Raw genomic sequence first — 22,722 nt, 5'->3', positions numbered from 1 at the left:
AAATCATTGAGCTTGCAACACAGCAGTGAGGAATACTTATCCCAAATCATCGAGCTTAAGTACACTTTGTTCTTTCATTTAGCTTTTCCATTCAACATGGTAGAAACACACTACTGTTTTGAGCTAGTTTTGAGCCTAGGTTTAAATCTCAGCTTAGGCACTGAATTCACTAAATGATCATTAACCTTGTGACTCAATAGTATAACCCATGGACCTGTGTTGTGACCATCATGTGGCAGTCCAGAGCTACAACCCAACCATGACCCCATGTTGTCAGGTCCATGATCTGAGGAGGGCTAATGAAAGGCTGGGAGGCTAAAGGGATTTTGGACTCTTTAGTCACGAGACGTATTTCTTTCACTCCAGAAGAAGGCTGCTGACCAGGCAGTCACCAGCAGGCACCCAGACACATGCTGGCACACACGGGCTGCATAGGAGTAGGCACATGAGGCTACAGAAAAGCACAGGCGGGCTGACTAAGGCTACTGCTCTGATCTCAGGGCCATGTTCATATAAAACCCATACAAAAAAGTGGCAGTCTGGGTTGGGGATTTAGCTCAGTGGTAGAACGCTTGCCTAATAAGCACAAGGCCCTGGGTTTGGTCCCCAGCTCCGGAAAAAAAAAAGGAAAAAAAAAGTGGCAGTCTGCTAAATGTGGTTATATAATAGAGTGTATCACTGTTAATTTGGGTCCCCAGACATCTGGTGTCAGCCATCTTGTGCTTTCTCAGACCTATACCCGCCCCCCAAACACACACACCATGTGTAGTGCCAGCCATGTTTTAGCTAACATGTAGTGGATAGCCATAGCAGCACCATATTGTCTAAGCATAAACTGGCTCTTACAACCTTCTGCTCCCTACACACATTCACTGAAAGCTTGAGATGGCCCATTCCATACCATCACTGTCTGTAAAGATGCTTTAAGTGGGAGCAAATGGTAAGAAGGTTACCCAGATCCGTAAGACACAGTGTTGCCGTCTGATCTAAGACACAGTGTTGCTGTCTGTGTTCCCCTGCTGATCTAAGACACAGTGTTGCTGTCTGTGTTGCTGATCTAAGACACAGTGTTGCTGTCTGTGTTGCTGATCTAAGACACAGTGTTGCTGTCTGTGTTGCTGATCTAAGACACAGTGTTGCTGGTCTAAGATAGTGTTGCCTTCCAATCTAAGACACAGTGTTACTGTCTGTGTCGTGGTCTGATCTAAGACACAGTGTCGCCTCTGAGTGTTGCCCTCTGATCTAGCTGTATCCTGAGGCAACACTAGACTCTTCCACACAACTGAACCATTTCTGATCCGTTTCTTCACATCCATACACAAGGACCCTTCAGCATTGCCAGCAGTAATCAACTGTTGAAAAGGTTTCAGGATGCCTAAAAGGTCGAAGAAGGTCTCTGGACTTAGAGTCATGGGAATTCCATTAATGGGAATGCTCGAAGTTTCCTGCAGTCTGTGTGTTTACAAAGAGCTCAGCCTGCACTGGTGGAAGGCCCCAGTGCCAGTGGGATGCCCCTTCACTCCCCAGTATCAAAATGGTCTAAGTGACAGTCTCATGTTAACACCAGGAGACTGTTCTCACGAAGGGGCCTCAGGAGACCTTTGAAGAATGCAAATATTGGGGGTGGGGTTGGAATTGATGAAGATTTGACATTAAATGAAGTAGATGCAAACAGACTCATAACAAAAGATGGTTAGTACTAATATTGTTTAAGAATAATGAATACTAGTGAAAGAAGCAGAAGTTGGTCTCAATGCAGACCAACTTTTGAGGTAATTTCCACTTAGTTCAACAAAGAGTGTCTGGAATAGCCGTGTGTGGTGGCTAATTTGGTATCAGCTTGACACACTGGGGAAGAGAAAACCTCCTGAAGAGTCACTTGAATCAGACGGGCATGTTGGCACATCAGTGGGGCATTTTCTTAATTGATGCAGGAGAGCATAGCCCACTTTGGGTGGTACCTCCCCTGGGCAGTGGGCTGTCAAAGAAAGGTTGTGAGCCAGTAAGGAACGTTGCTCAGTGGTCTCTCCATCAGTTCATGCTGCTGTGTTTGTGCCTTGAGCTTTTGTGTTCCTTATTGATGGGCTGTAAGCTATAAACCAATCAAACCTCTTCTGCCACAGCTTGGCTTAAGCCTGTGTTTGATGACGGCAAGAGAAGCCTACCCTGGACACTGTATGAGGGCACAGATCTGATAGACGTCCTATCCTCAAGAAATTCTCAGACCCAGAAGGAAGAGAGTGTCTTATGCTTAGAATTCCACCATGAGGAAGCTAGGGATGCATATCAAGTTATGACGAGGTCTAGAGAGGAGAGCAGCGCCTGTATGTCCCAGAGAGTCATCAAAGAGTAGTGACCTCATCATCCAGATGAACAAGATGGGCCAAGGCTAACCCACAGACAAAGGTGTTGAAGGGAAGAAAAGTGCCGTGGCAATGGAAGTGGGGAGTTGGGAGGATGTTCCATTTCAGGTGGTCACAGGAGCCCCAGCAGAGGACCCCGACTGTGTTCTACAGATTAGTATTGTCAAGCAGAGGAAAGTTATGAAGTGGACAGTGGGAAAGGCTATGGATTAGTTTTAAGTCGGGATAGGAGACTATTTCTAGAGAAATAACAAGACCACTCATTTAGACGCTCGCTCAGCAAACGGATCTGGAGGGAGAGCTGAAGGAGAAGGAAGAATAGTATAGAAACATTAAAGGGCTAGCATTAAAGTGCTGGGAGCTGGCTGGAATGGGGCAGTGTCACAGAGTCCTAGAGAGGAAATCCTTTTGAGGAAAAACCCATCAGAGAAAAATGTGCCGGAAGCTGGGAGAAGCCTAGGAAGACGCAGCCGTCCAGGGCACAAGTAAAGGGACAGGACCACAATAGAGGGTAGACTGGATTCAACAGCTCTGGAGAATTGAACGTGAGGGAACTCTTGGCTGTGGGGCAGTACTATTGGAGTATTGAAGTTAGATGCTTGAGATCGGGCCTTCCTATGAAGCCTTGGTTCACCTCTAATTCTCCCTCTGCATTTTCACCTCTTTCTCCCTAGTGCTGGGATTCCAGGTGTGTACCACTGTGCACAGCTGTTGAATCCATTTTTTATGGCTGATAAATCCGTGTTAAGTGGTCTAAAGGCCTCACTTCCACACCTAAGTTTTTGTCGTTCCTCATGACTGGCAACATGTAAAGAGGAGCATGCCAGAGGAGGACCACGGCGCCCATGACGGGGTGGCTTTTTGTGATATGTGGAGAATGTGCTATGAGCTGTGGAGTAGATATTTTACTTTCAAGCATGTCTCTTCTGGTATCATTTTTTAAAAAGATTTATTTATTTTATGTTTGCGAGTACACTGTCTCTGTCTTCAGACACACCAGAAGAGAGCATCAGATCCCATTAGAGATGGTTGTGAGCCACCATGTGGTTGCTAGGAATTGAACCCAGGACCTCTGGAAGAGCAGTCAGTGCTCTTAGCCTCTGAGCCATCTCTCCAATCCCTTCTGTTATCAAATTTAACAGACACCCTTTTTCTGTTTGTTTTTAATAATGATGTGGATTTTTAAAAATCATTTTATGTGTGTGTATGTATGTATGTATGTATGTATGTATGTATGTATGTATGTATGCCTGAGTGTATATATGGGTACCATGTGTGTGCAGAAGCTCAGGGACTCCAGAAGAGGGCATGGAACTGGAGTTGCATGCAATTGTGAACCACAGGATGTGGGTGTTGCAAGCCAAACTCAGGTCCTCTGGAAGACAGCCGATACTTGTAACTGCTGAGCTACGTCTCCGATCAAACAGCAGTTGACGTGTCAAGAGTGGACCTGGGTGGGCAGTGGCCAAATGTAATAAAGAGAAAGAAATGCTAATGTTCATAAAAGCCCCTTTACTTGGGAAGGCGGCAATGTCTTCTTTGCAGAGGGTGGATTCATGACAGGCACTAGACACGTATAGAAGAGACAGGTGCTGAATACGCACTAAATATCCTTACATGTGCCTTCCAGCTGTGTACATGCTCATGTGCCTTCCAGCTGTGTACATGCCCATGTGCCTTCCAGCTGTGCACATGCCCAGCTGTGCACATATGCGTTCTCCGACCTTAGCTTTCAGACTGTAGCCTATGTGCTGTCTAATAGTGGGCGGATCGGACTGAAATGCAGGCTGAATGACGCTCACACAAAATACTTACAGCCAGAGTGGGTTTGGCTTTCTGAGTTTTACATTCACATAGAAGGATGGCACTTAAGTCTAAGTTTGAGGTTGGGCTTATGGCATATGTACTTTCTACATGCAGTCTAAATGGCATTTGATACAAACAATTTTTCAAATAATTTTATGAATTAGTGATGCAGATTTGTACAACTTTTCATCTGAGGTGTCAGGGCACCTTAGATATTCAGATTTGGGAGCTTTAGATTATAATTCAGATGTCCTCCCTGTTTCACTAGCTGGACCACCCCCCAACCCCAAACTTAGTATTTTGGAACAGCCTCTGCCGGGGAGTGGAAGTCACTCCTCTTTTATATCTGATTGTTCCCCAAAGGAGCTACGGCTGGGACATCAGATGAAAGTCCAGACATCAGGACCAGACCCTAATTGTCGCATGTAAATTGTCTCACCGTGCTTTGGCCATTGCGTAAGGATGAACATGGGAGCTCAGAGAAAGTGCTGGAGCCTAACTGGGACAGGGCTTTGGCATGGAACCCTGGAGGGGAAAGCCCTCCAGGGAGAATCTCAGCAGATAAGACTACAGACGAGGCTGCCACTTAGCTTCTGAGTTTCCCACCTGCTGATATGTCAGATTAGAAGTGCCCGAGTGTGGCCACCACAGATATTGGATTTTGAGGACTAATTCGGGGAGGCAGGGAGAGAGGGCATCTCTGATGTGTGAGATTGCGAATACTTGAAGAAGGGACAAAGATAGGGGTGGTGAATAAACAGAGGAGAGCAGCCTGTGAGGCGTACGCCGCTCTCACAGACCCACCCAGACAGAGTGAGTGCCTGGCCAATGGCTCTGTTCATTTTCACTTGCTATCATGGAGATGGCCAAGATCGACACTTGAGTAACAGGCTTCAGCTAGTGACAGATTCTGAATCCAGGATGGTTCCAGCTATGATCCTCAGGGTCATTTCTTTCTGTCTTAAGAGTGAGTCCTGGCCCAAAGCAAACTTGAGGATCAGGCTTCAAGGCCTCCCTCCCTCCTCAGAGTCTCATGTGTCCATGCTCAGCCTCCTCTGAGCCTCAGGAAGCTGGCGGGTGTTTGACTGTGTGCTTACGTGCTGGAGTTAGAAGCCTGGACCATAAACTAAGCCCCCATAAATTCCCCAAGAGGCCTTGAGGGTCAGCCCTTGGGTAAGGAGTAGTTAAGGCTGTCTCCCCTACTGATGCCCTTAAAATGCACTTGTCTGGCTCTGGTAGATAAAATTCTATCATCAGCTTTGGTCACTCAGCCAATAATCTCATCAGAGTCCTCTGAATTGCATTAATTAGCATATGAAGCAACAGGCATTTTTACAGCAACTTCATATGTGCATATATTTGGTTGATTGACCCTTCGCTCCCTCCTTGACCCCCATTACCACTTACACTACCCCTTCCCACATTGTTCCCTGTTCCCCTTCATACCAAAAGCCTGTTACCCTCCTCCCCACACCCTTAGAACCCAGCCCCCACTTCCAGCTCACAAAGCCCTTTCTAGTTTCTCAGCCTCTACTTGCTCTCGCTTCCACAGAAATGCATAAAGGTAAAATTCTAAAGCTGGGTCCACATATGAGAGAACATGCAGTGTGTGTCTTTCGAAGTCTGTGTTGCCTCGCTCAATATAATACCTTGCAGTTCTGTCCATTTTCCTGCAAGTTTCGTGATTTCATTCATGGCCAAAAAAAGATTCCATTGTCTCAGTTAGGGTTTCCATTGCTGTGAAGAGACACCATGACCAAGGCAACTCTTATAAAGGACAACATTTAATTGGGGGTGGTTTACAGGTTCAGAGGTTCAGTCCATTGTCATCAAGGTGGGAGCATGGCAGGGGCCAGGCAGGCATGGGGCAGGAGGAGTTGAGAGTTCTACATCTTCATCTGAAGGCGTCTAGGAAAAGGGTCTCTTTCTCACAGAGCTGAGCCTGAGCATTGAACCTCAAAGCCCACTTACCCAGTGACGCACTTCCTCCACAAGGCCACACCTCCTATATTGTCATTTCCCATGAGCCAAGCTTATTCAAGCCACCACAGTATGTACAAGTACTCATTATCCGTTCACCCATTGATGGGATCCAGTCTGCTTCTACTTCCTTGCTATTGTGACAAGAGACACGAGGGTGTATCTCTGAGGTAGGACAGAGAGCTTTTTATGGCCAAAAGGTATAGCTGGGTCTATTTTCAGTTCCCGAAATGTTGCCTCAATTAATGTTATAATAATTGGCTTCATAACAACTGTCTCATACATGTACATAGCGTATCTTGATCATCTTTGCCCAACATTCCTCTCTCTTGTCCCCCTCCCACTCTTGTTAACCCCCTCCTCTTCCCAACTAACCCACCCAGGTCTACGTTCATGTCTGTCTGTGTGTGAGTGTATGTCTGTGTGTTGTGCGTGTGTAAAAGTGTGTGTGAGTATGTGAGTTTGTAACATATGTATGTGAACGTGTGTGTGTGTGTGTGTGTGTGTAAGTTTGTCCGAATGTGTGTGTGTGTGAGTTTGTAACGTATATATGTGAATGTGTGTGAGTGTGTAAGTTTGTCCAAGTGTGTGTGTGTGTGTGTGTGTGTGTGTGTGTGTGTCTGAAAGAGACAAGGGGAAAGAAGAGGATGGGGGAGGGGAGCAGGAAGAAGTCGATAAAGAAGGGGAGGGAGAGAAGGGGAGGAGGAAGAGATTGGGGAGGAACAAAAAGAGGGGGCAGAAACAAAGACAGAGAAAAGAAAGACAGGGAAGAAAGGAAGGAGAGGACGAGGAAGAAGAAGAGGAGGAGACTCAGGATTTTCATTAGGGTTTTTTCCTTCTCCACAAGTGTGTGGTGTGTTGGAGGGAGGTATTTACAGGAGCAGGGATACCTTACCAGAGGTTAGACCACCGAAGAAAAGCATTTCTCCCTCTGCCTTGGGGAGCTCCTCCCTTCCAGAGCAGAAGCCTCCACGCTGGTTTCCATAGGCACACCAGTGTCTGTTCCTGCCCCATGCCAGTGTTCTTCTCTCCCCACGTCCTCACCTCCTTAGTTTTCCTGCTGACAGCTGTCCTGACTGGAGTGTGGCGGCTCTAGGTAGTTTCCCCAAGTGTTTAAGGATGTTGAACATTTTTTAAAAATTTCTTTCACAATTGCATGCACATATGTGGTCTATCTTGATTCTAGCCTCTATTATTAGCCCGTTCCCACCAAGTCCCCTTCCCGGGTTCATGTTTCATTGTGTCTGTCTGACTTTGTCTGTCGTCTGTCTGTCTGTCTGTCTGTCTGCTTGTGCCCCACAGCATTTACTTTGAGTTGCACATGTGAACTCTATTGGGTGTCATTTATTTCTGCAAGGGCAAATTATACTACCCAGGAACAGGACCCCCTTCTCCAGCAACCTTCAGCCTGTAGCTCTTCCGGGAGGTGTGGGGCTTCATCCCCTCCCCCCAGGACAGAATGTTGGTGGCACAGAATCAAGTGCAGGTAACCACACCTGCTGTGAGGTGAACGACTTTACAAATATTTATTGACCACTTGCTTTTCTTCTCAGGTGGACTGTCAACTGAGTTCATTGGCTTATTTACTGATGGGAAGTTTTGAGTTTGGGGTGCTGAAATTTCGCGGCTCTTTCTGTGATCTGGACATTAACCCCTTGCCAGAGAACAGCAGTTCTCCACCCTCCCCACAGTTTCTTCTGCCATGCAGAAATCAGATGTGTTTTATGTGTGAGTTTTCATTTCAATATTTAGAAATGGAAGGATGAGACGGGTATTCCAGAAAGGTTATTGTGTGCCCTGCATTTCGTAGCGTCTCATTTTGTCCTCATTTTAAAACCCAGGGAGATTAAGTCTTCCCTGTCTTGGTTTATGACTCTGAGCTTCAGAGAAACGGCTCTGTGCCAGGCCCGGAGAGCTGCAATGTGAAGCCAAGACCTTCTGAGCTTCTCAGTGCCCTTGGGAAATTATGAAAGTGTGCCAGGTGAAGGCTTGGGCAGCTCATGCTGGGCTCTGAGGCCGTTCAGTCACAAGCGTTTGCTCAGCAGTCTTGCTGTCATCCACCCATTGCTTGCGTGCTGTCTGTCTTGTGTACGGTTAGAGCATCTTAGGTTGTTAATGTGTGAAAAGAATACCACCTATTAGCAGGAAAGTCAGGGTAAAATGTATCCGTGTGCTAGGGTTGAGACAGCATCATGAGCACTCATAACTGTCTCACAAAGGACCCGTGAGCCTGCGGTGTTTCAGCAGTCACCGTAGTGCCACAATGCAGTGAACACCTTGTTCAAAGTGGGTAAGTGGGGCTGGAGAGGTGGCCCAGTGGTTAGAGCACTGGCTGTTCTTACTGGGGACCTGGGTTCAGTTCCCGGTACCCACATGGTGGCTCATACCTGTCAGTAACTCCAGGGCCAGTAGTTCTTATGCCCTCTTCTGGCCCCTATGGGCACTTTATGCACATGGTATACATCCGTACATGGAGGCAAACACATAAAATAAGAAAAATTACTGTCTTTAAAAATGTCTAAGTGGGGGTTGGGGATTTAGCTCAGTGGTAGAGCGCTTGCCTAGCAGGCGCAAGGCCCTGGGTTCGGTCCCCAGCTCCGAAAAAAAGAAAAAAAAAAAGTCTAAGCAAAAGTGAATAAGCTATTAAGAATTAAAAAACAAAACAAAACAAAACAAAATAAACCCTACATTGGATTTGTACATTATCAGTGTTATTCAGAATTTTTGAAATGATTCTCCAGTAGAATGGTATGTGCCATAAAACCAAGGGGTTAGAACAACAGCAAAATGGTGGCTAATCCTCTAGAAAAAAAAGTACTGAATCAAGTGTTTAAGGCTTTACCACTTAAACAGTGCAGTGTGTGGTTGAGCAAAAGCGAGCTGCACGTGAGGTTACTTTACAATGTGAGTGTTTTCAGAATCTGCACAGTAGGTACCCTGACCCCCAGTGTCATTTGGCACTTGAACTCTTTACAAAATGAAGTCATCGCTGGGGTGACTTTAAACCCACCATTAAGCACACCACTCGTGGCCAATCTGTCTTGTGACTATAAAATATGGCGTGACCTCATGAAGTGAGTATTCAAACATTTATGTGTGAAATTTCCCTCTTTGTATTCGGCAGGGGTAACAAGATGTTAAAGAAAAGCCACCCTCTTCGCTGAACCATAAACGGACAGTGTCTTTTAGCCTACTCACAACGTAAAAAGCCAAAGCAAATAGTAGAACATTTGCAAAGTACATTTAGTACTCTTATATGCACCCCCCCAAAAAAAAACACCCTTTGAAATGAGCCTGCGACGCCGTATACTCCGTCTCCACCTGCTGCCCAGTCTCTGCCCATCCCCGTAGAAGAGCATGATTATTTCAAAGCCACAAGGCCCGCTTTCAGCAACAGCACAGAGCTGGGATTCATGTGGCCATTGGCTTTGCTTCACGTATAGGGCGGAGTCCAAAAGCCAAGCCAGCAAGACCTTCCTCCCTTCCTGGGCTTCGAGGGCCAAGCCTGGCAGATCCCAAACCCTTCCCCCCTTGAAAGTCTGACTCCTGAAGGGCAGGGTCAGAGAGATGGAAGAGGTGCATCTGTCACCCTGCGGATTCCCTCCGATATTGTCAGGGCCTGTGGTGACGACAGCTTTGTGGTCATTTTTACAGGCAGTCTGTGGAATCCTTGCTTCTTTGTTTCTATGATAAAGACCATGGTCAAAGCCACTAAGGGAGGAAAGGTTTATTTGGCTTACACTTTGAGATTATAGTTCATTATTGAGACAAGCCGAGGCAGGAATTCGGAGGCAGAAACTCATGGAGACCCTGGGGAAAAACTGCTTGCTTGTTCGCTCCTTGTGGCTTGTTCAGCTTGGGCTCTTATAGAGCCCGGGGTGACTCTGCCCACCAGCCTCGGGTGACTCCACCCACCAGCCGGGGTCACTCCGCCTACCAGCTCCAGGTGACTCCACCCACCAGCCCGGGGTGACTCCGCCCACAGTGGGCCAGAGCTTTCTACACCAATCATTAGTCAAGAAAACACCCCACAAACCAACCCACAGGCCAGTCTAAAGGAGGCAGTTTCTCAGTTGAAGTTCCGTCATCCCAAATGACCATTGCTTGTGTCAAGGTATCGAAACAATATTAATAGTTAATAAATAATAATAATAAAAACCCTACCCAGCACAGGTTATACCTAAATAAAGTGGCTGTTCCACCCAGAGATGCTTAGGGATCGGGTGTAAGTCCATCTCCGTTATAAGTTTACAGTAACAGACTGTAGTATCGCACACAGGAATGGTTTGATTTATCATTGTTTTTAAATTTTTACTAAATTATCTATCCGTCTATCAATTTGTATATCTATCTCTATCTCTTTTCTTTCTTTTGGGGGAGGGGTAGATTTTTATTTTGATTTTTTGTTTGTTTTGTCAAGAAGAGGTTTCTCTGTGTAGCCCTGGCTGTTTTGAAACTCATTGTGTAGACCATGCTGGCCTTAATTCAGAGATCTGTTGTTGACCGTTGACCGTTGACCCCTGCCCCCTGCCCCCTGCCTCTGTGCTGGAGTTAAAGGAATGCACCACTGTACCTGGCTAAATTTTCCTTACTTTTAAAAGGTTGTGTATGAGTTCCTACTTGTATGCACGTATGTGTACCACATGTGTGCAGAGCCCATGAGGGCCAGAACAGGGTGTCAGGTCCCCTGAAACCGGAGTTATATACAGACAGTTGTGAGCTGTCATGTGTGTGCTGGGAACTAAACCCAGGTCCTCTGCAAGAGCAGCCCGTGCTCTTAACCACTGAGCCATCTTTCCAGACATAAAATATTCTGTCTTATATTGGAATAACTTTAGCAAAATCTAGAGATCTGTCCCGTAATATACCACGACTTGCTTTCCTCCAGACAGTTATGTTATATGGATGGACAGGACAGGAAAACGTATTATGGTGCGGACGTAACTAGGGAGGATAAAGGCCACTGTTGTGTTTCTAAATAAACAGGTTGATTTCCATTTGAAAATCCTGATAACCAGATTCACAGAATGGTCTAAATACAACATTCTTGTTATTTTTCCACTTCTACTGACCTATGTCTAAAGGTAACGCATAGCAGCTATGCGTGTGCTTACAACTGTTGTCATGAGAGAAGGAGACCAAGGCGTTGAGTAATAGACTCTGAGGGGCAAGCCCTGCTCGCTCCCCTAACGGTTTTAGAAGTGACGGTGGAGAGTTTGCTCACAAGACCTCTTCACTTTAAAGGGAAGCTACACCAAGCTTGCTTAGCTGCGGAAGTAAGTTATTGAGGGTTTCAAACAACAAATAAATAAATTTTTTAATTTTCCTTTAGAGCAATAAAATCAAACTGTCCTTACTCATTGGTACCTGGAGCCTGATTGGGGGCAGAGTTCCAATGATTGCCTATTGGGAGAAAATAACAACAGTTGTTGTTGTGAAGGTTATTCGTTTGGGAAACTGCTTTGCCTGTTTTGCTCGAATGATTAATATGTTTGAGTTATATTTATTTATACCCTAAGGACTTTCAAAGACGGAAACAGCACAGGGTTAATATGGTAGAGGACACAATAAAATAATACTTTTGGTTTCATGAAGAATTCAGGTGCGGGGACCATCCAATTGCCACAGTGACCGGTGGTCAGGGGTCAGGTGTGCTGTGAGTCACAGGATTATTATGTGAAGAGTGTCTTTGGTGCTAAGTGACTTGACATACGTACTTATGAAAGAGACGTCTGGGCACGTGTAGGAAACTCGGTGGTGTACATTGTTGGTGGTTGATCATTTATTCAACAGCCAGTGTCTGGGGACTGGCCTTGCCAGCAAATCTTCTGATGGCCTGTGTCTCTCTGTCCCTAAGGTCATCAGCTCCATGAGTTCCCTCTCTGAGTACTGCCTGCCCTCCATCCTGCGAACACTGTTTGACTGGTACAAAAGGCAGAACGGCATGGAGGACGAATCACACGAGTACAGACCACGAACGAGCAATAAGTCCAAAAGGTACTTTCTCTCTCCCTCTCTCTCTCTCTCTCTCTCTCTCTCTCTCTCTCTCTCTCTCTCTCTCTCTCTCTCTCTCCCTCCTTCCCTCCCTCCCTCCCTCCCTCCCTCCCTCTCCCTCTCTCTCTCTCTCTCTCATGCCTGTCATGCTCTTGCCCCTGTCTTTCCTCATGCATCAAAATGAAAGTTATGTAGCACATGGGGCTCTCCGACATTCCAGGAAGAGCCCCTGCAAATTATGTGGTGCGCTCTGGTCCATAGCAGGTGAAGTATTTGGAGCATCTTATCCCCGCCTTCTGGCTCCAGTTGGAAACGCACCGGCCTCATTTATATATTTGTCAGCACAGACTACAGTGGGCCCTGGGTCATCATATTGCTTTCTTCTTCCCTCCACAGCCCCCCCTTCCTAGGTCTATAGTCAAGATCAGGCCACTGCAAGCCCAGTGACTCCATCAGATAGTTGAATATTAGCCTGTTACCAAGGTAACCTGGAGTGCTTAGGGAACCATGGTGGAAAGACACCGGGCTACGGGGAGGGAGTCCTACGGCTCGCTATCTCTCTGTACCTCAGAGAGAGGGTTCAAATGTAGGGGTTAAATTCATGCCTGCAACTCCACTGCCGAATGAAGACTGTCCGAGCATTCCATGGTCTGTCTCCCCTGTGGGTTTGAGAAGTGGAATTTACTACCACGGGAGCTGTTTGGCATTCTTATAGGATCAAGTCAGCGCGTGACCCCAGATAGTAGGCAAACACTGAATTTCCTAAGTTCGAAGTTAAGGTATGGTACTATAGCAAAGAAAGAAACAAATTATGGATATGAAGAAGGTTTAACATAACTTTTAAAAAATGAAATTATGGACTGGAGGGATGACTGAGTTTGAAAATAAATACTGCTCTTGCAGAGGACCTGTGCTGGGCCCCGATACCCACATCAGGAATCTTATAGCCACCTATGTCCCGGGTCTTTGGGGATCAGATTTCTCATTACCTCTCTGGATACCTGCACTCACATGCACACCCATACATACATGTAGTTAAAAATAATATGAATCTCAAAGGAAAAAGAGGCTACCTTGAAACTAGTTCTGTTTCTCCACAGGAATTGATTGTACTTTTTTTTAAAGTGCTTTTAAACACGGTAACTTGAAATCTGCTACTAAAAATCAGATACCCACCACTGCTTTCAAGGGGTTTAGCCTTTGTTCTTCCCGATAACCCTGATACTATGTTTAAAGTTTTCTTTTTGAAACTTAAGACCTGTAATTCTATCAAACACGTTTCTTTTGGGCCTGTAAGTTAGTTTGCTAAAACTTGAGTTTCTGCAACAGTCAATCATATTGATTACTTTGTTCCAGAAGATGATGGATACCTTTTCCCACACTGAGTATATTTTAGTTGAAGGAATTAAAAAAAAAAAAAAAAAGCACAGAAAAACAACTAAAACCAGAGCCTCACTCTCTAGCCGGATTAGCCCGATGCACCGGACAGACCTTCTTTTCCAGCTTCCCAAGTACTGGGGTTAGAGACATGAGCTTGCAAGAAGTACCCAAGCACAGTATACGACATCCTGTGACAGCCACTGCTTTGAAGTATGTGTTCCCTGGTCTTAGATGATTCCCAGCACTAAACAGCTGACACCACTAAGTCCAGTGTTTTCTGCCTCCAAAAAGAAAGCCTCCTCCCATTACCCGTCTTTCCTTAATCTTTCCCTTTGTTTAGATTTTTATTTTTATTTTGTGCCTATAAGAATTTGCCTGCACACATGTATGTACACCACATGCATGCGGTGCCTGTCGAGGCCAGAAGAGGGCGTCAGATTCCCTGAGACTGAACTTATAGATGGTTGTGAGCCACCATGCGAGTGCCTGGTCCCCTGCAGGAGCAGCCAGTGATCTTAACTACTGAGCCATTTCTCCGGCCCCTTTAGCAGTCTCTCTTCAAGAATAACTTTTTAACATATTCAAATTTGACGACAGAATTTCCATTATGTGTCTGAAAATGGTTTGCAGTAAATTCATGCAATCACTTCCTCCCATCAGAAGCATTGGCTTGTGAGTGGGAGAGAGACTCCCCTGAGGGTGGCTCCCCACAGGGACCCAGCAGCCATTTGTAATAATTGAACTAAATGAGTTTGGTCTTTTTCCTCTGCCCTGTCAGAATTCAATCACTAAAACTAGATTCTCGATGAGTTGAAAATGCAAGGTTTGTTGCTGTTGTTGTGTTTTTTTTTTTCTTTTTTTTTCCGAGCTGGGGACCGAACCCAGGGCCTTGTGCTTGCTAGGCAAGCGCTCTACCACTGAGCTAAATCCCCAGCCCCGTTGTTGTTGTTTTTGTTGTTGTTGTTTGGGTTTGTTTGTCTTTGTTTCTGGGTTTGGTTTTTAATCACTATTGGTCCTTGGCAGGAAACCAGGGTCAATTTTGAGGTCAGATGTCCACAGAATTAGAACAGTAAAATTTACCTCAGTAGCGTGTTAGCTATACTTCAACATGTGAGATAAGAGAATCTAGCCAGATGGCGGGCGGCCTTAGTGCACATCTTTAATCCCAGCAATTGGGAGGCGGCCAGCCTGGTCTACAGAGCAAGTTCTATGACAGCCAGGGCTACACAGAGAAACTGTGTGTGTGTGTGTGTGTGTGTGTGTGTGTGTGTGTGTGTGTGTGTGTGTGTGTGTGAGAGAGAGAGAGAGAGAGAGAGAGAGAGAGAGAGAGAGAGAGAGAATGAATGAGTCTGTGTCTAGCTAGGCTGTGAATAAAATGGCAACTTGAGAGAGAGGCCTGAGTGAGGGAAAACAGTCTGAGTGGAGGAACTGTCACTGGGTCATGGATCTAAGATTAGAGTAGTAGCAGCATTTTTCACTGTAAAAGCATTTGTTAGATGTCTCTAGCTCCTGTCAGTTGTAGGTAATAAAATGTATTCACTACTAGAAAAGTATATATCTTTTATCTGAAGGCATAATTTACCTTATTAAATAAAATCAGAGTTTTAAAATGTTTGATTTGATTTTATTTTTTGTTTTTGTTTTTTCCCAGCCAGGAATTACCCTTTTCTTGGGGTTCTCTGGGCACTTTTAGAAACAATTCTGTTTCATTTTTATTCTTATCATCATCATTGTATTATTATGATCATCATTACTGGGTAGAGGTGAGGAGCCAGGGCGGGGCAGGGGGAGCATGATCACATGTGTAATTGTCACAGGGCAGCTTTGGGGAGTCACCTCCACCATGGGTTCCAGGAGTGGAGCTTGGGTGGTGAATCTTTCACTTCAGGCAGACGCTCGCCTTCTCTGGCCACGTTAAAGGACCCTTGCCGATCCGCTCTCTGCTGCTGCTGTCTTCAGAGCCTTCTTGCCCTTGCTTTCCAACCTCCTTTGTCCATCTTGTGAGACGTATGCTGGAGTCTTGATTGGACAACACTCTTTTTGAACACAGATTTGTACAACGTCTGTTCCCAGCAGCGCTTTCTAGCATCGAGCTCAAGTGTGTCTCGAACGACCTCGGATCCATTTGGTTACACGCTTCCTCCTGCCTCGCTGCTCAGAAATGATCTGAAATGATTTCCCTTGGAAAAGCAATCCCAAGGCTTCCTCTCTTAACCTCACCAACCCACCAAGATGTGACTTCATACAGGCACTTTGCGGAAGTTCGTGTGTGTGTGCGTGCGTGCGTGTGAGACAGACAGACAGAGAGAGAGACAGAGAGAGACAGAGAGACAGAGACACGAGAGACACACAGAGAGAGTGTCTTAAACCCCACCTTGTTTCCCTCTTACTCTTCATTCCTAGACACATAAGCATTTCATACTTTAAATTCCTTTGACTTATTCTGAAAATACCTTCCAAAGAAATGTATATCCCACCATCCTCAACAAATATGGACCCTGTACGTGTTTAGGAGATGACACTAAATAATATATATGCCTGACCACCACAAATCTTCGTTTAAGTAAAGTTGACCATCTCTCTTGGAAAAAAAAAAATCCCCAAACTGAAATGTTCCAAAATAAAGATAAATAAATAAATAAAGGTTTGATGCCAACAGGAAGGCCAAAAGTAAACGCTCCCACAGCTGATGTCCCGCATCAGACACAGGCGACACAGCGAGCGGTGTGCTCAGCACATGCTAACACCATCAGGCCACACGGAAGGAATTCGGGAGACGTAAGGAATTTCATGTTTAGATTTGGGTCTTATCCCCACGATGTTGTGTGTACAAAGACTCCGAAGTCAGAAGGCATCTGGCATTTTGGAGGAGGCCACTCAGTCCGTATTGCTAGCATTTCGTTTTCAGGGTTGGAAAAGGTAGAAGTGGCAGAATTTTAAGTTGGGTGACCTTTCCATACCACGGTTACTGCAGCAGGCACCACTGAGGGTCGAGACATGGAGAAAGCAGGTGTGGAGATTGTGCGTTTCCCTGGGCATGCCTTCTTCTGCTCCCTAGCCTTACAAATGACAAATGGAGTGCAAATGACTCCACCTCTCCCTCCATCACTCCCTCCCTCCCTCCCACCATTAAGTCTCAAGTGACAAAGGGACCACCAGAAAGAACAGAAAGAAGCGCTGGCTTACCTCTGTTCCTGCCGTGTCCTTTGCTTCCACTGCTTCCAGCTTCTCCTCAGCTAGGATCTGAGGTGATCTGAGCTAGGATCTGAGATGTGAAGCCCGTTAACTACATCGCTATCTTATGTCCCAAGGTCCTTTGAATGCGCACCCCCACCGTGGAAGCTCTGTCTCGTATATGGATTGTATCTTATGAACAGTCGCCTGGGCTGTAGGGCGACTATAGGAAAGTTCACAGAATGAGGCTCCAGACCCACGGATGGCTGTACGGTTGGCACTTTGTAAAGTCAGATATTCTGGCAAATATGGCCCATTGAACCATGGTAAAGGCAGCAGCAGCCTTCCTGTGCAGATAACACATGATCTCATCATAGCAGGGTGGTCCAGGGAGGAGAGTGGGGTGGGGCTGGGAGCAGTCTTCTGATTGGTCCATTTCACCCTAAAAGTACCTTTGTCTTAAACTTTGCAGTGACGAGCAGCAGCGAGACTATTTGATGGAGAGACGGGACCTCGCCATCGATTTTATCTTCTCTTTAGTGTTAATAGAAGTCTTGAAGCAGGTGAGTGATTCATTGGCTATCACTTCCTATTAACACATTGTCAGACTACGTTTTAGAACTCTGAGTCTATAGCTTATGAATTCCAAATGCTGGGCAGTGTGAATCCTGTCCATTGACTATAGTAGGTCACACGTCATTATTGGAGTGACTGTTATAGACAGGCTGTTTAATCGTCTCTTCCAAATTCAATGTCATCTTTTTTTTTTTTTCAGATCCCCCTTCATCCTGTTATAGACAGCTTAGTACACGATATTATTAACTTGGCTTTCAAGCACTTTAAGTACAAAGAAGGGTAAGCTGATGTCTCTCCTTAGAGTATTGACAAAGTCGAATGCTTACTTCTGAGTTAGCTCATTGGTCTTTTCCGGCCACCTAACTTGTCTAATTCCATTTCACTCAGGTACCTGGGTCCCAACACTGGCAACATGCACATTGTAGCAGATCTGTACGCAGAGGTCATCGGAGTGCTGGCCCAAGCCAAGTGAGTGAGCGCTGAGCCCTGCAGCCTCTAACTTACAGAAAGGTTTGCATGGGAACTGAGCTTCGTACACATGCACATCCTGAAGCCAACTAGAGGCTCCTTCAAGGCAGGTCCATCCTAGCAGTTGGGCAAGATTTCCACCACATCCCTGCGTTTCAGGCCACTGTTCCTAAGAGGAAAAAAGAAAATGGACGTGACCAGATTATTTTCTCTCTGCTCAAATACTCCAAAGATGGTTTTTTAGTTTTTCAGTTTTGTTTTTTTTTTTAATCTACCAGGATCAGATAGTTACAATCTATCACCCGTAAGTGGGAAAATTCCATTCTACAATGTCCCCCTTACTACAGACCTTACTTAATTCAGCCAAGCTAAAAATGTCCCAGACACTGTCATGGAAACAAGTCGGGGGAGAAATTCTCCTTGCTAAATTTATCTGGCCCCGTGACACTTAGCAGGCTAGGGCAGCGCCATGTTAGACCGTGAGCACTGATAAACTCGTTCCGGATGGGTGCCACACCCGACTTACCAGTCTTCATTCCATAGGACGCAGAGGTAGGCGAGTTGAGAGCTCGAATGTCTAGGTCAGGTAAAATGAGCTAAGGACATGGTGCGAATTCAGGCCAAGGGAACAGATTGTAGCGAATAATGCCTCAGTCCTTGTGAAGTGCAGAGAGAGAGAGAGAGAGAGAGAGAGAGAGAGAGAGAGAGAGAGAGAGACAGAGAGAGAGACAGAGACAGAGAGAGACAGACAGAAAGAGACAGAGAGGTCTATCTTCAAGAGATGGAATTCTTCATGCCCATAAGTTAGTGCATCCCTCCACCCCCATTAGAGGAGGTTCTTTTTGCAGTCAATGGCAATAATTGGGACTCGCAACTGGTCAACGTACAGAGGAAGATATCATGGCAGGCTCGCTCTAAGTGAGACACCCATATCATGCTCCATGTCTCTAAGGTCCAGGGAGCGTCAAGGAAGAAAGCATTAAGACGGTTAAGGACCGGAGGCAGTGGCTGCCTGCCGAGAAACAGTGTTTGCCGGACACGACAGGGCTGTTGCACCTATGAACGGAAGCAGCTAGGGCGCCAGGTTTAAGACCTGCATAAGATGGAGCCAGCCCCATCCCTGCAGACGGGGTGGGGGGGACGGGGGGGGGAGGGAGGGCGGGGGCGGGGACGGGGGCGGGGCGGGGGGGGGACGGAGGGGGCGGGGGGGGGGACCCATGAAGGGGGGGAGGGGGCGGGGGGGGGGAGGACGGTGGAGGGGGGCGGGACACACTCATGAACTCTGGGGGGGCCCTGGAGGGGGGACACACATGGATTCGCTGGGGGGGACGGTGAGGGGACACGAACTCTACCGCCGGGGGAACTCTCACCCATGGCTGCTGGGGAGAGGGGATCAGGTTTCAGGGCTGGGGTCTGGAGAGTCTGCCTGTTTGTTCGTGTTCTCTGGTACCACGGCACTGTGTGAGCTCAGTGGGCTTTTTAAAAGTGCACATGAAGTTGGGAAGGAAAAGCGACCGGGAGATAGGAGAGGAGCTGGAGGGAGCCTTGGACTGGGTTTCATCCAAACACATTAGGTACAGGTGGGGGATGCTCCAACGGTTAAAAAAAGTTCTAAAAAATTAAAAATTATCTTTAAACCTGGCCGTACAACTTCATCTAAAGAGGAAACTGTGTAGTGTTAGTACAGGTGTCCTCGCTGTGTGCGCTTGAGTTTGCTCCCAGATGCCTTGTTCCCGTGGTCACCAAAGTCTGGGATGCCCGAGGCCAGTGCAGAGAGATATGAGGTCTTTACACATAATCTTTGCTCTCCAGCCATACATTACATCACTCTGGGTAACCTATAACCCCTGATACCGTGTGATTGCTGAGTAAACAGTTAATGGGCTGCATCGTTCAGGGAACAGTAAAAAAGAAAATTACCCCCACCCCAGAGAAGTGAAATTTCCTCACTTAGCATAGAAGTGCATAACTTATCAAAATAAACTTTTTCCATCATCATCATCATCATCATCTTCATCATCATCATCCTTTTATTAGGGGGCACAAACAATTGACAAAAATCGATTCTCTCCGCTATAGAGTCCTGAGAACTAAACTCAGGTCATCAGGCTTGGCCGCAAGCACCTTTACTTCCTAAGCCCCTCCAAAAAATTTTTCAAATACTTACACAAGTCCACCTAACCCTGGGAAAACCATAAGATCATAGAAAATAGAATCACCCCCGCCATGGCTTGCAGCAGTTTCTCCTCTCTCTGATCCGTCTTTCCAGTAAATGAGTTGTCTGCTTTCTAACACAGGAAAGCATCAGCGTTAGAGAGTGGAGGGGGGCGTCTGGAGGGCTAGGCGCTGACATCAGGGAGAAGTATCACGGTCAATGGCAGACAGTCACAGAGGAGAATCAGATGAAGGACACTTTAAATGGCAGGGGCTGGAGAGCTTGTCAGAGGACCCGAGTTCAGTTCCCAGCACACGGAGGCTCACAGCCACTTGTAACTCCAGTTCCAGGGGATATGACGCCCTCTCCTGGCTACCACAGGCACTGAGGGCCACTGTGCTTGAGTCTCAAATATACTTGAAAAAAATCTATAATGGTTTACGAGTCATTAGGGTAAGGAGGAATGATGCATTTTAGAAAGATTTTATTTAATTGAGTAGTGACTATATTTGCATTAGGCTGAATAAAGCTGCCATTATCTGGTCATTAATCCATGCGTACCTTGAAATGATTTTTAGAGGAGATCAATATGTGTACTTACTGAACTCATCAGCCTCTGGAAAATCTCAGAGTATTTGTAATTATACTAGCACATTCTTCTCATGTTATAACATGGAAAGTTTGGTACATTAAAATAACAAAAAAATATAATGTTTATACTTCTCTTAGTTTTTATGAATAATACATAATACTGCATATTTTCAAATGACCAAGGCTAGGCGGGCTCTAAACAAGTGTGGTGACAAGTATCAAGTATGACAGCTCAAGCCCATCGTCCCAAAACCCAAGTGACTAGAGCAGAAGGATTGCTGCCAGAGAGAGGCTGGCCTGGTCTACAGAGTGAGTTCCTGGATAGCCAGGGTTAGACAGAGAAACCCTGACAAAAAAAAAAAAAAAAAAAAAGAAAGAAAGAAAGAAAAGAAAGAAAGAAAGGAAAAAGAAACATCTCAAATTATATCACTTTCATTGCATTGACAAATTCCTTAATTGCTGTCATTAAAGGCTGTTTGTTTCTCTTCAGTACTGTATCGATGTTTTCAAAGTCAATTATAAACTTAGAAGATACTCTGGCCAGTCCGCTGTTAAAGCGTTCAGGGACTCAGACAGCCCATGAGACGTTCTCAGCCGGGCAACGCGCTTGTCTTCGTTGACAGACGGCACAGCCTTACGTCAGCACCGCACGTGAAGCGTCTCTACGTACCAGGGACGCCACTTTATTGTTTCATTGGACAGGTTCTACTTTCCGCGAGATCAGGAGGGAGAGAAAGGGCACGTGGCTGACAGTGTGCTTCTCCCCCCTTAGTAAGGCTGAACCATCTCCTTCTGATTTTAGGTTGAATAGCAGCTCCCCTCCTCCTTGTGACTCGGTTACTGGGGCTCCGTTTGGTCTTGGAGTTTTAACCTTTGGTCTGGTGTTTAACCTTTGCAGTGGCAATGCCACTTAATCTCTTGCCTTTAAGGTCTGTTTTGATATGGAGCTATTCAAATATAATACTAATTTCTTCCAACGTGAATTTAGAAAAATTTGATACAGGTGTTTAGATGATTGCTTCAAAGGTGCCTAGATTTGGAAACTGGGTTTTCTTTTCTTTTCCTCTATAACTATGAACTAACTATACGTCTTAAAACAAAGGCTTGCCTTTTCTTTTCTTTTCCTTCCTTTCCCTTTCCCTCCCTCCCTCCCTCTCTGTCTTTCTTTCTTCCTTCCTTCCTTCCTCTCTCCTTCCTCTCCTTCCTTCCTCTCTCTCTCTCTCTCTTTCTTGTCCATGGATGCTTTGTATGTGTTCCATGGGGTGCAGTACATGCGGAGGCCAGAAGGGGCGCCAGATCCCCTGAAACTGCAGTTACACATGGAATTGAACCCAGGATCTCTGTAAGAGCAGCCGGTGCTCTTAACCACTGAGTAATTTCTGCAGGCCCCTTTATGTGAGTCTCATAGAATATCACAAATTGAGAAGATCATTATAAAGGAAATTAGATTTTAATTGGAAATAGATCTGCAGGTTAGTTGAATCCCTAAATAACATGTTTCTGTTATGTGGAACAAGTAAAAAATAGTTGTGTCTATTTCTAAATGAAAAAGTAATTATTATCGTATTGACGTACCGAGTTACGTAAGCAGCCTGCCCTTTTTACCCCTCCGTGTTAGCAGCAGATGAGGATTAAAATAATAAATGTTTAACTGCAGGCCTTTCCTATGAGAAATGCCTGTGTCCAACCGGAGACGTGAATTGATGTTAATAACATTTAATATTAACATGTTCTAACCGTTTTCGCTCTGAGACACTTCTCAATGATGTCCTTAGAGTGGACGCACAAGGGCGTGTGCACAGCACCTGCTTAACACCCCCATGTCAACAGACTCCCCACTCTCGTCAGTCAAGGCTCTCAGCATAGTTACTGAGTACCCACTGTGTGCCTGATCTTGTGAAGTGTGCATGTAGCCAGAGGTGTCTGATGGTAAGCAGGAAAGGGGTGAATTGTAACATTCAAGTTAAGAACCTTTCTCCCCACCCTCCCCAACCCGTTTCTCTTCCTCTTTCTCTTTCCAAAGTCCTTCCGTCCGTCCGTCCGTCCGTCCTTCCTTCTTCCCTTCCTCCCTCCCTCCTTCCCTTCCTATCTTCCTTCCTTCTTTTCTCTCTTCCTTTTTTCCTTTGGTAGTGGAAATTGAACCTCGGGCCTTTCATATGTTAGCCCAACGACCACCATTAAACTTAGGCCCTCAGGCATGCTGGGAAACACTGCTGCAGATCCATACCCAGTCCT

At 45.9% G+C, this 22,722-nt stretch overlaps 1 protein-coding gene across 1 annotated transcript in view; it reads left to right on the top strand.

Annotated features, from left to right (window-relative positions):
- Fry (FRY microtubule binding protein) overlaps positions 1-22,722 on the top strand; it is a 237,550-nt gene that overhangs the window by 70,164 nt on the left and 144,664 nt on the right. Inside the window, exons 4-7 of the mRNA XM_032886834.1 lie at positions 12,007-12,146; positions 17,170-17,260; positions 17,473-17,552; positions 17,661-17,741. Of these exons, the coding sequence (XP_032742725.1) occupies positions 12,007-12,146; positions 17,170-17,260; positions 17,473-17,552; positions 17,661-17,741 (392 nt within the window). The remainder of the gene's footprint in view (positions 1-12,006; positions 12,147-17,169; positions 17,261-17,472; positions 17,553-17,660; positions 17,742-22,722) is intronic.

The sequence above is a fragment of the Rattus rattus genome, chromosome 16 (assembly GCF_011064425.1).
Source record: "Rattus rattus isolate New Zealand chromosome 16, Rrattus_CSIRO_v1, whole genome shotgun sequence".
In the NCBI taxonomy this organism is placed as follows: Eukaryota; Metazoa; Chordata; class Mammalia; order Rodentia; family Muridae; genus Rattus; species Rattus rattus.
Note: the sequence above shows the minus strand (reverse complement) of the source record. Positions and strands in the feature narration are given on the sequence as shown.